The sequence below is a fragment of the Eutrigla gurnardus genome (genome assembly GCF_963514095.1).
Source record: "Eutrigla gurnardus genome assembly, chromosome: 14".
NCBI classification, from domain to species: Eukaryota; Metazoa; Chordata; class Actinopteri; order Perciformes; family Triglidae; genus Eutrigla; species Eutrigla gurnardus.
In genome coordinates, this window is record NC_139937.1 from 6,786,963 (window position 1) to 6,799,602 (window position 12,640).

Sequence of the window (12,640 nt, forward strand, 5' to 3'; positions counted from 1 at the left end):
AATAATAATAATTGACAATAGATTGTGATTTGTTTGTTTATTTAATCATATAAACGGATGAAATTGCTTCCGCCAACAAAAATAGATCCCCACTGAGCGGACTGTTGCCAAGCAACATATAAACAAAACACCATACATAAATGCGGAGTGATTTTGACAGTTTGGTGAACAGTCAGAGTGATGTTGGAAGCTCATATCTCAACGGTATTTAATGGAAATTGTCACAAGTTTAACTACAATTTGTTTTGTGAGCAAGTATTTTATTATTTTTATCATATTTCTAAAAATGAAAATCTTTTTTTTTTTTTTTAATTGAGGGTGCAAACTATTTTTTTGGGGGTGCAATGCATGCTTATGCACCCCCGTAGAACCGGGCCTGCATTACAATATCTACTAACAGACTGTACCTCGTACACAAATGCTCAAGCAAAATTATTAAGGAAAATGAAAAGGCCACAAGGCAGCCAGAAGAAATTGAGTGTGAGGATAGGAAATGTATGATTACATTTTATATATAAATCTCCTTCTCACCCCATCTGTGTCATCCTCAACCTCGGGTCCTCTACCAGAGGCCTGGGAGTTTGAGGGTTCTGCGCAGTATCTTGGCTGTTCCTAGGACTGCACTTTTCTGGACTGAGGCTTCAGATGTTGTTCCTGGAATCTGTTGGAGCCACTCTCCCAGTTTGGGGGTTACTGCCCCGAGTGCCCCCACTACCACGGGGACCACGCTAGCCTTGACCTTCCACATCTGTTCCAGCTGCTCTTTCAACCCTTGGTACTTCTCAATTTTCTTGTGTTCCTTCTTCCTGATGTCGGCGTCAGCTGGGATCGCCACATCTATCACCACCACTGTCTTCTGCTCTTTGTCCACCACCACTATGTCCGGTTGGTTAGCCAGGAGCTGTTTGTCCGTCTGGAAGCTGAAGTCCCACAGAACCTTGGCCCTGTTGTTCTCAGTCACCTTCTGTGGTATGGCCCATTGGGATTTGGGTACTTCTATTCCATACTGGTTGCAGATGTTCCTGTGTACTATCCCAGCCACTTGGTTGTGCCTCTCCATGTACGCTGATCCAGCTAGCATCTTACACCCTGCTACTATGTGCTGGACTGTCTCAGGGGCTTCTTTGCACAGTCTGCATCTTGGGTCTGATCTGCTCTGGTAGATCCTGGCCTCTATGGCTCTCGTGCTTATGGCCTGTTCGTGTGCTGCCATGATTAGTGCCTCTGTGCTGTCTGTCAGTCCTGCATTTTCCAGCCACTGGTAGGATTTCTTGATATCAGCCACTTCCTCTATCTGACGGTGGTACATGCCATGTAGGGGCTTGTCCCTCCAGGTTGTCTGCTCCTCCTCCTCCGCACTCTCATCAGGGTTCTGCTACCTGAGACATTCACTTAGCAGCTCATCCTTCGGGGCCATTTTTTCGATGTAATCTCGAATTTTCGATGTTTCATCCTGGACCGTGGCCTTGACGCTCACTAGCCCTCGGCCTCCCTCTTTCTGCTTAGTGTATAGCCTCAGGGTGCTGGACTTGGGGTGGAACCCTCCGTGCATGGTGAGGAGCTTTCTAGTCCTGATATCTGTGGCTTCTATCTCCTCCTTTGGCCAGCTTATGATACCAGCGGGGTATCTGATGACTGGTAGTGCGTACATGTTGATGGCTCGGACCTTGTTCTTACCATTCAGCTGACTTTTCAGGACCTGCCTTACTCTCTGGAGGTATTTGGCTGAGGTTGATTTCCTTGCGGCCTCTTCATGGTTTCCATTAGCCTGTGGGATGCCAAGGTACTTGTAGCTGTCTTGGATATCACCTATGTTGCCCTCTGGTAGGTCGATCCCCTCAGTCCTGATCATCTTGCCTCTCTTTGAGACCATCCGACCACACTTGTCCAATCCGAATGACATCCCTATGTCATCACTGTAGATCCTGGTGGTGTGGATCAGTGAGTCTATTTCTCACTCGCTCCCGGCGTACAGCTTGATGTCATCCATGTAGAGCAGGTGGCTGATTGTGGCCCCACTACGGAATCGGTACCCGTAGCCACTCTTCGTGATGATCTGACTGAGGGGGTTCAGGCCTATGCAGAACAGCAGTGGTGATAGTGCATCTCCCTGGTATATGCCGCACTTGATGTTGACTTGGGCAATCGGCTTTGAATTGGCCTCTAGGGTTGTCTTCCACATTTCCATCGAGTTCTGGATGAAGGCCCTTAGGTTCCTGTTGATCTCATACAGTTCCAGACATTCCCCTGTGTGCGGCATTGAGTCGTAGGCTTTCTTGTAGTCAATCCAGGCAGTGCACAGGTTGGTTTGTCTCTTCTTATATATATATATATGTGATAAAATAATATTGATAATTAAGATTGTGGCATCAGCAACATTGCTGCACCTTTTTTAGTGACCTGAAATATACAGTTTGTATTATTTCAAATTTGTTTTCATTAACAATGAAAACCCAAGTTTGCGCTAAACTAAACCACTAATTCTGTGTAGCTGCATCAGGACAGCAAACTTAATTTGCCTTCAAAAGGAGGCCAACTATCTTAACTCACTATCACCTTTCATAATCTAACCATTTTAGATGTCAGTGTTTATATGTACATCGTACAACCCAGTATCCGCCTCAGGGATAATAATTGTTGTAAAAAAAACGTTGAAGTTGCAGTCAGAACTCTGCTTATCTGTGGAAACAGAGATAGGAGCCACGAAACACATTTAAAAAATATTTTATTTTTCAGTTCTGTACAAGTTCCAAAACCATCAAATTTTTCACATTTTAAGTAAGAGTAAAATAAGATTAGAAGAAGTAGAAGAAGAGAAGTATTGCTTAGAATATTAAAAACAAAAAATCAGCATTTCAACGCGGCATCATGTCTTTTCGTAAATATATTATCTGTACGCAATTCGAACTATCCGCGTGTATGTGTACGTTCTGAGCGAAACGACCCATCACATCCGCGTGTATGTAAACGCCCTTTAGTGTTAGGGTTCGGCGTTGATAAACACGCAAAAAGGCGATTGTGCGTAGTGATAACACGCCATAATGGCATACGAGTTGGCATGTCATACATACGGCACTTCATGAGATCAGTCTGAGCATTTTGTCAATTTTCCTCTGTAGTATCAAATGAAACAAAGTGCATCTTACAAAGTAGCCCCATACTATCAACAGAGTACAGCTAACTGGATAAATCCAATGTGTAAAAAACCTCAGAGACCCCATTGTTTCACGTTTCAGTAAGCGACTCAAGTTTTCTCATAGAGGTACAGTTTCTCATTTCTTCTCTGCTTGTGCATCTTTCTTAATGAGCAAACACTATAAGCGCCCTATTCTGTATTTTCAAGTAAGTTTGCAACACTGCAGAAGTGCCATCCAGGATCCAGTGCAATAATAGCAACGGTGGTGATGAAATGTGACAGTCCAGTGAGTGGAGTTCATGGTGTTGTTGAAGTAGTCTATATACACGCACATACGTGGACATATCGTCTGAATATTTTTAAAGGACACATAACATGATATATTTCTCACACCTTTAAATATATGTTTCTATCTGGGTACCAATCTTTGCATATCATGAATAAATATCTGACGGAAGCCATCTCTTCCATTATAAAGAACACAAACAGAAACCTGAGAAGTGCATGGGCCCAGTAGGCCCTCAGTACAGTTTCATTTAAATGTGCAACAAACATTTGTACTTCTATATATTAGTGATATTTTGTCATCAATATAAAAAGTTTTTCCTCCATTTCTTTTTTTTTTTTTACTTTTTAAGTTTGTTGGTTTAGCAGCTGCATGAAAAGCCCCTGTCCATAAATGATTCATTTTGAATAAATTAACTTCGGATCTACACACTCAATGTGTAGCTTCCGACGCGGTTCCGACATGATTTGCGGAACCACACCCAGTAGAGAAACGTCATAAGCATCCAGTAGCACATGTATGCCACGCAGCCAAAAATAATAAACTTGATCTCCAGTATCTTGGCTGGAGTGAACCAGTCCACTTGGCTCTCCTTGTAGATTGTGTAACCAAGCCCACCTAATAAAATGGTTACCCAGACTGACAGAGGGAGGAGGGGCATGTAGTTCCCTACAATCTTACGCCTGCCAGATGTCCCCCAGCTGCTTTTGTTCATGGTGATAATGGCAAAGTACTTAGCGGGCAGCAGGCTGGTCATGTACAGAGCCGAGTAAAGGGACATGAACACCATCACCATGTCTCTGCGCAGGATGCAGGCGTAAGCCGCCTTCACCAGCCCGATCAGCTGGATGCAGCACAGGATCCAGAGGATGTCCCACACCGTGCCCGTCCAAAACAGCTGGATGATGGTGGCGGTGACAAAGAAGGGGAAAATACCGGACAGGATGCACTCGTAGGTCATCCAGAGGTGGTGCTTGTGCCACCACATTGCGTTATAGAGCCACTCACGGAAGTACGATTTTGTCCAACGTGTCTGCTGGTTGAGCCATCGCAGAAACTGAGCAGGTGTCTCCGTGTAACATTTGGAGCGGGCTGTGTATCTGAAGGAAATGGCAAAAAATAAGGTCTGTGACAATCGTTACAGCAAAGATCACACCGTCAAGTTAACTGCACAGTGAGCTTCTTACTTTGTAGCGTAGCCCATGCTCAGCATTCGGTTGGTGAGGTGCCTGTCGTCGCCAAATGTGCAGTGACTTCCCAAAAACGTCTGATTGTACCAGGACTCCAGAAACTGCTGCAGGAGATCGTTCCTGTACAGACCTTCATGGAGCAAACCAAGAATTAGTTACAATTGCCACAGTGCATTAAAGCCACGATGCTTGACATGTGGAATCAGTACTTTGACCCACATCGCAGGGACTTACCCAAAGGGCCACTAATGCAGGACACGCAGTTGAAGAAGGACTGGCAGGACCTTTCGATGTTGAAAGCCATCCAGTACCTCAGACTGCTCATGAAGCTGATGTAAGAGTCTTTCATGTTGAGGATCATCACGTCTCCTCCCACAGCACCGTACTTGTCGTTACTTTCCAACACTTTGCACAGCTCCACGCTGGCCAGAGAGTCCAGCTTGGTGTCTGAGTCACACACCTGGAGGGAGGTAGAAACCGACATTCATAAGAAATGTGAAGATTTTATAAAAAAGAAATAACTGAAACACAGGTACCTGTATATAGTCAACTGATGGCCCAAGTGCTTTAAAGGCTGTGTACATCACCTCCCGCTTGCCGCCCCACTTCTGCATGATGCATACGCAACTCTTGCTCTGGATCAAGTGTTCTACCTCTTTTCGCTGTGGATCCTCACCCAGGCCTATGGTATGATTAGCATCCCCTCCTGGGCCCATTTCCACATCCTCCTGGGCCTGGGTGGGGTCCCATGTGTGGTAGTTGTTCCTCCACACATAACAGCCAGGGTCCTGGTCTGCAAACACCTCCCTGAACATGTCCATCATGTACCGGTCATCGTCTGTGTTCCCATCTATCACCATGATGATGCGGAGCAGCTCAGGAGGGTACTGGAGGCCCCTGATGGAGCTGAGGCACTCTCTGAGATAGACCGGGTCCTCCTGGTAGGCTGATATAGTGAACCCAATTGTTTTAGTGAAGGTGCACGGGTCCGTGCGAGCGTTCATTCGGCGGTGCTCAATGAAGGCGAAGAAGCTCTGGACCAACACGTGGAGCGAGAGGAGTAGTCCGTAAAAGCCAAAGGAGATGATTCCATACACGGAGGTCGCCAGCTGGAAACCGTCGACGTAGGCCCACACCATCACGCCCAAGACCACCAGAGCAAAGGTGAAAGTGAAGATAGCGCGGACTATTGAGCCCAGCTTCTTCAGTAAAGGTTTCAGCTCCATTGTGTTTTTTACCTAACAGACACAAAGATATCACGTTATGGCTTGTACGTGAGTGAAGGGTTCTACATACTCAAAATGTACACACTCTCATGCTGTGTATTGTGTAAAGGAGGTAGAGTTAGTTGTTTTATGTGGACTGTTGTAATACATGTTAACAAGCTATTCAAGCTGGGAATACAGTTAACAGACAAACAGCTTTAATCTCCAGTCTATTTTTTTTTTTTTTTTTAATCCTCAGTGCCTCTAATTCTAGAGTGAATATCAATGACAACTGAGTCTTAATCTACAGAAAAACATTCTGGTGATACAATACAAGTGGGTCCACAAGACCAAATAATATTGAATTAATATTCAAATAATTAAGAATATAAAAAACAAATTCTTGTATGTAGAGATTAAAAATGTTAAATCGCTATTTAATCATTCCACTGTCACACAGAAGCAAGTGTAATACTGATAGAAAACTGTAGTTGACCACAGGAGTTGCTATAGAAAGCAAAAAATAACACCGGTGTTAATTAATTGCCTGAAGTAATTAATACATTTATAAATAGATAAACGAGTAAATATAGCGTTTAAAGCACCAGGCATCTTACCACTAACAAAAATCTGATTTGTGTTTTCATTTCAATCATTTTAAAATAATATAATCTTCAATGACTTGACGTGATTTTACAGAAATTGTTGTGATCATATTTAAATTACAACCTATCTTTAATATTTCCAATGTTAGACTGTATTTATGAGTTTATAAGTAGTTTATTAGCAAAACAACAACAATAAAAACATTTAATTTTAATCCTACCTGAAGTTCCCCTGGCTTCAAAGTTGCAAGACATCCACTCGTGATTCTGTTGTGTGGCGTGAAGTTGGTTGGCTTTATAAGATACTAGGTTGAACACTGCAGGACGGAGCCATGTGCATGTTTTTTTTTATGGCTGAGGAATTGAGGATTACGCGCGCCCCCGCTGGCTGACTCAGCCGTGCGTCAGGAGCAAGGCGGTGCTCCGAAGGCATCTGAGCGCGCGGAGCTACTGCTTTGTTTCTTTCTTTTGCCAGAGATGAGACTGCTCCCTAAAACACGAGGTTCCCAAACTTAGAATGGTAAAGTAAGAGCCTCAAACAGAGACAGATCAACCCACATTTCTGTTTGGACCTCTGTGAGGTCGTTTGGGGATGCCTGTTGTGAGGTTTGCTCTTGTAATGGCCTAAATGTCCCTTTAAACCCCTTTACCTGCTTCGGACTTAACATCGACCTTACTATATGTTAATAATATTGTACAATTTGATTTGAATGGCCATAGCGGTAGATGTGTACACACATTGTGAAAACTACAGTTGTTCAAAACAGTGAGTATTGAACAGTGGCGGAATCTAAAAATATTTAAAAATGTAAAATTTCATTCATTCATTCATTCATTTATTATTTATTGTTACACTGTAGGATGACTAAGGTCTGAATACTTCTTCCACCACTGTATGTGAAGGTGCTTTGCCAGACACTGTGGGCCTATTGAACAGAATGTCAGGTATTCAATCACATTAACCTTGAGTAAGAAAACATAAGTAACCTCAGAGTCTGCAATCAAGCTTGAACACAAGTTGGATGTTGCCCTCTGCTGGCTTATATCTGACAGTGCAAAAGTAAAAAAAAAAAAAAATGAAACAAGAAGTGGTAGTAAAGTAGGAAGGGGGGTGTAATATGAGAGCAGTGGAAGCTGGTGTCACAGAGTAAAAGGAAGTCATGTCTCCGTTCTAAGCTTTGACTTCAGAGGACCAACGCTGCCTCTTCTGGTTCACTGAGTTGCTACCACTGTCCTTACTTAACCATGATTACATCCCTGGAGAGTCACTTTACAGGGAAATCTGTTGACCGCTCATGAGGGTCCACACCCATAGCCGCAGGAACTGGCCCCAGCCGTCAACACGCTTCAAGTCAGACCCAAATAGAAGCCACCAGGCAGCTGATGTCATGTGTGGAGGCTCAGCCGGTCGATGTGTTTTGGGACAGTGAATGGGCTCGACTCACTGCACATGTTGGGCTCTCACTGTGAGATCTGTATGTTTCATTAATGTACATGCTTTTTTGTCATTGTTTTTTTCCTTTTAATTTAAATATATATGTGTGTGTGTGTGGGCCCTGTGATAGACTGGCGTCCTGTCCAGGGTGTACCCTGCCTTCGCCCAATGACAGCTGGGATTGGCTCCAGCCCCCCCGCGACCCTGAATACAGGATAAGCGGTAGACAATGGATGGATGGATGGATGGATGGATGTGTGTGTGTGTGTGTGTTTTTGTAAGGTGCTTTTTTTATGGAAAGGTTTATGGCTAAACTATGGTTTCTTCTGGCACGTCCCTGGTTAATCGTTGCAGTCACTGCATTAGTCTGTGGCCACATCAAGAACATGTACTGTGAAGGATGCTGCAGAAGGAAGCTGTCATCACTTCTAAGTAGTGCGTAAACATGGTTTGTGGAATTCTGTACGTTTGGGGATCATGGAGATCCGTGTTGCCAGAATAAATATCCTCTCCAAGGTTTTAAAAAATAAAATATTGTAGCGTTCAGCATGCTTCTTAGCTATAAGAGCTATTGTTTTGTAAGTAAATGAGTCCTTGTTAGTCCTCTTTATTTGGTGGTCAAGCAGATGCCTGGTGACTCAGCTCACTGCTCTGTACCACACCCAAGCAACCAAAATAAATCACTCTGGCATTTTGTGATTCAGTATTCCTAAAGGTGCACCTGTTGTTTATTGCCAGTCTTGGCACTGGTAGGAAATCAGTGTCTAGCAGTACGTACGCATCCTCCTTCAGGTGTTCAAAACGGAAAGCTCTGATCGATAGTCCCAACATTTTAGACTCAAACGCAAACTGTGCCTTTTTACATTCAGGCTGTAGGACTAAAGCATAAAAAATGACTGGATAGTGAACTGTCTAAATACCACATTTGTAGCAGACAGTGCTCCAACCAGTGATTATGGAGCGTGGCCAGAGTGTGCAACATGCTTTACAATTTCAACCCACAAAGAGCAATGTAGCAGCATTTTTTTTTGCTGTTCGTGATTTACTGTTGTCTGACTGTAAATGTCAGGTTTGTTCTTCGACTGCTCTGAGTTCTACCGAGGCCTCCCTGAGCAAGAAACACGTCTCCTCTGATTTAGAGCTTGCAAACACTCTGGTAGCACGGGTGGCAGCTATAATACAGATAGATAAATGCCATCTTGATTTAAATTCCAGTTTACCAAAGATAGAGTGCTGAGGACAAGTAGCATTTCAGACGCACTAGACACCTGTAACACACCCGTCCATTAACTGGAATGTAAAGTCTGGTAGTAGAAGGCAGATGTCTTGTATTCTTAGATTCTCGCTGTCATTGTAATTCTTGTGACTCATTAATATACCTGAAATAACCACACTGTACACGCAGCACGTCATTTAGTTGACTTTACTGCCAGTTTGCAGGTGAATTACTTCATATCTTTGCTGCTCAGTCAGATGCCATGGTGTTCTTGATCCAGGAGATATAATTGCATACTTTTGTGTAGACCCCAGGCTTTTTTCTCAGAGCGCAGCCATGACCCCAAGACACAACTCCCTGAAGTTCTCCGTCACACATCATGGGACCCCCAGAGTCTCCCTGAAGATAAAAAAAAAGATGATTATCTTAACTGATGCATCAAGTCGAGGCGTAAACATTTGTTTTGTGTTACTTTCGATAATACCTGACAGGAGTCCTTCCCTCCTTCCAGATAGCCAGCACAGATCATGTTTTCAGTGATTTGGAAAGGATATGCATTAAAGCATGTGTCATCACTCAGGAGAGGGGCATCCAGGCACTGGAGCTTATCAGGGTACCTTGCTGGAAAAGAGAGTAAAAGAGTGTTTTATGTACAATAATGGCAGGAAATAGCATTTTGTTGTTTTTGGATCATTCTCACAGTTTCTCTGTAACTCACAGCCCTGATTGCTGGGACGAAGGCTTCCCCATCCAGAGATTTTGCACATTGTCCCGTCACTGGCACACTTTGAAGGCAGCATAGCTGGGCGTACGTAGCTGTTCAGAGTGGCAGGTCGACTCAGTTTGATCAGCATGATGTCACTGTCCTGCGTGCGGGAGTTGTAGTCAGGGTGGCGAATAAACTTGGCAGACATAATGTGCTGTTCAGTCCCTTCGGGTTCCCAGATGTTGTGCTCTCCCAGCCGCACTTCGACATCTGACCTGAAAGAAATAAGACCGTCTTGAAGGTTTTGTTTTTTTCAAACACAATATAAATCCATCAGTGTTAACCAGCTTCTAAAGTTGTGATTTACATGCTGTAAACAGAAGTTAGCGATCATCCTTCTTACTTGGTTTTGCAGTGTGCAGCAGAGAGCACCCACTCATCAGACAGAAGAGTCCCACCACAGAAGTTGTACCCAGTGAAGAGGGACACTTGGTGGGGCACAGAATGTTTGGGACACTCATACCCTCCTACAATCTTGTTATCTTCCTTCAGGGCCACTGCAGCTGAGAGTAAAGAATAGAGAAAAAAATATGATAATGTTGCTTCATTCAATGCTCCAAAATCACTCTTTTTACAGCATCTTTCTGTACAATACCTGCCCCTCCAAAGAGAGCCAGAAGAAGGAAAAGCTTCATGCCTACTGTCTGGCCGGCAAATTATGTGCCCTCGTCCTCTTAGTTTCAGGTATTTTAGTCCTCTTATCTCCTTTTTCTCAAGGCCTTCTATCGTCAGAGACACACCTCAAACACTAAACATGTGTTACATTTCCCCAGAGCACAGAGTTTAATGTACAGTATGCAGTGAGATGAACAAACCAGGGAAAACAGCTGGGATGAGGAAACTATTTGAATTGCAAACACTGACATTCGGAATTCCCCTTTGTCAGTATGCTTTGAGTCAGAGTGATTTTCATTAGGGTTTGAGCTTATAGTTGTACAACTTTGAGCTCACTTTGGAATCAGTACATTTGCTCAAAAACAATGTCACTATGGCAATGTTTTTTTTTTACAAAGTGATGTTCACATTGAGGGATGTTGAGTAAGACATGTGGGTGTAATTCATGTGGTTATAGATGCTCTGGGCCTGAGTAAAACATTTTCTGGGCAAAATTGTCATGTTCAACATGAAACGAGGCCAGAAAATAACTTAATAGTATACTTTTACTAGTAGTAGTATTTTAATCTTAATGTTGTGCTGACTCATACAAGACTGGTTGTCTGCTTATCAGCAAGCTGCTGCTGCGTGGAAAAATGCAGCATGTAACTGTGTTGCAATACACAATATGGAACCTTTTTCCATTGCTCAGCCTTAACATGAAATAATCGCAGAGGAATATAACGTGGTTGGACAATTTCTCAATTTTTCAGTTTCCCGTGTGTCATCAGTGAATAAGAGAAATATATTTTTGCATAACAGAACACATGGGAAATCTTTTTCCTCCATCTCTCTGGTTCTGGTATATACGGTATTATTCAAAGGACATATGCACACTTCCTGTTTCAGTGTTGCAAAACTGCAAATCACTGCTGAGTCAATGCTTCAGAATGGAGACGTATTGAGAGGTAGGCCACGCTCTGTTGCTCATGTATGAGCATAGGTGTTTATCAGCACCAGACAGGAAAACATTTAAATGTGAGGGTACATTTAACCAAACCCTATGATTATACACTTAAGGCTAAAATATAACGCATTCCCATCCAGCACAGGCAAGTTCTCCCCCATCATTACTGTGTGGCACATTCAGCGTCTGCCTCGTTTCTTTTACAGCCTGCGTATCATTGCTTGTATTCCTTGATTGTGATCAAGTGCAACAACTAGGGGCATTCTGCCGAGACACTTCACTCTCTTGTAAAGATAAAAAACACATGAAGTGACATGTTATCACTGTTGTTTGTTCACGCTTGTGATTTCACAAGAACAACATAGTGATGCATTTTCAATTAAGTGGCGATAGAGACGTTTTCTGCGTAAATAAATGTTGATTATTGTCTCCCCGCCAGGAGATTATGTACTCTGCCCTGCATACGTGAGTGCGTGTGCTTCTCTGCATCTGTCTGTCTCTCCGTGGCTAATCCCACATACTGCTGGACTTATTAGCCTAATATATTTTGTGATTCAGAATTTTGAAAACTTTGCAGGTAAGACAATTGTATGAATGTATGTAAAACTTTGCAAAGAACAAACTGAATCTAGGGCTGGCTGCATACATCATCTCATGTCGGTAGGAGAGCTATAGTTAGTCCTGCAGTGTGTTTGGCTAACAAAGCTAACAGCTAATGGTGCTAATACAGCTAATGGTGCTAACAGCTAATAAAACTAAACACTAAGCAAAACCGACAGCTTCTATTAAGAGGAAACATCACAGCAAAAAAAGAAGTGTGTCAACATTTGCACAACAAAAAACAGGAAGAGGATCACTTTCTTTTCCCCAGTAGCTATTCCTAGTTACCAAAGAGCATCAATGCATGTTCTATGCAGTTACTATGCCCAGCAGTGGAAATGGCAGACAATAGCACAGAAGTAACTGTGGGAAACAAGAGTATTGTGTCCAACTGTGTTGTTGTTAGGCTCTGCGGAAAAAGGAAAGCAATCTGGTTTTCTTTGCGATACAACAATACCACTTGGAAACACTTGGGGGAGAAAAGTGGAGAAGTTGTCTCTTGTTACTTTAACTTTTCAAGTGTAAACATGAGGCTACAGGACATTTTAATGGCAGTCATTAGAGAAAACTAAATTGCTGAAATCGTTAAAATGTGGAAGAAATGCAAAATGTCCCGATCTAACTGCTCGGAAACCTCTTT

General features: G+C 43.1%; 2 protein-coding genes across 3 annotated transcripts; both read right to left on the minus strand.

The window, feature by feature from the left end:
* Positions 1 to 2,829: 2,829 nt before the first annotated feature.
* has1 (hyaluronan synthase 1) lies at positions 2,830 to 6,757 on the minus strand. Its single transcript, XM_084026936.1, has 5 exons — positions 6,644 to 6,757; positions 5,149 to 5,850; positions 4,847 to 5,072; positions 4,610 to 4,742; positions 2,830 to 4,522 (listed from the first exon to the last, which is right to left on the minus strand). The coding sequence occupies exons 2-5, from the start codon at positions 5,836 to 5,838 to the stop codon at positions 3,847 to 3,849; spliced, it is 1,725 nt and encodes a 574-aa protein (XP_083883062.1). The 5' UTR covers positions 5,839 to 5,850; positions 6,644 to 6,757; the 3' UTR covers positions 2,830 to 3,846.
* Positions 6,758 to 9,257: 2,500 nt separating this feature from the next.
* LOC311024527 (trypsin-3-like) lies at positions 9,258 to 10,592 on the minus strand. 2 transcript variants are annotated; one of them, XM_084026964.1, is made up of 5 exons: positions 10,435 to 10,592; positions 10,183 to 10,336; positions 9,792 to 10,054; positions 9,558 to 9,694; positions 9,258 to 9,472 (listed from the first exon to the last, which is right to left on the minus strand). In XM_084026964.1, the coding sequence occupies exons 1-5, from the start codon at positions 10,472 to 10,474 to the stop codon at positions 9,323 to 9,325; spliced, it is 744 nt and encodes a 247-aa protein (XP_083883090.1). In that variant the 5' UTR covers positions 10,475 to 10,592; the 3' UTR covers positions 9,258 to 9,322. The 2 variants fall into 2 exon arrangements, with proteins under 2 accessions (XP_083883090.1, XP_083883089.1); XM_084026963.1 differs by having other exon boundaries at positions 10,183 to 10,342.
* Between the last annotated feature and the right edge of the window lie 2,048 nt (positions 10,593 to 12,640).

Bases quoted from the DNA above. Each gene is read 5' to 3' on its own strand.
- has1 (XM_084026936.1), bottom strand. From the start codon at position 5,838: ATGGAGCTGAAACCTTTACTGAAGAAGCTGGGCTCAATAGTCCGCGCT. The intron at 5,073-5,148 runs GTACCTGTGTTT...ACCTCCCTCCAG, and splicing joins CATCAGTTGACTATATACAG to GTGTGTGACTCAGACACCAA. The intron at 4,523-4,609 runs GTAAGAAGCTCA...CATTTCCTTCAG, and splicing joins AGCATGGGCTACGCTACAAA to ATACACAGCCCGCTCCAAAT.
- LOC311024527 (XM_084026963.1), bottom strand. From the start codon at position 10,474: ATGAAGCTTTTCCTTCTTCTGGCTCTCTTTGGAGGGGCAG. The intron at 10,343-10,434 runs GTATTGTACAGA...CTTTACTCTCAG, and splicing joins GGCTCTCTTTGGAGGGGCAG to CTGCAGTGGCCCTGAAGGAA. The intron at 10,055-10,182 runs GTAAGAAGGATG...TATTTCTTTCAG, and splicing joins GCTGCACACTGCAAAACCAA to GTCAGATGTCGAAGTGCGGC.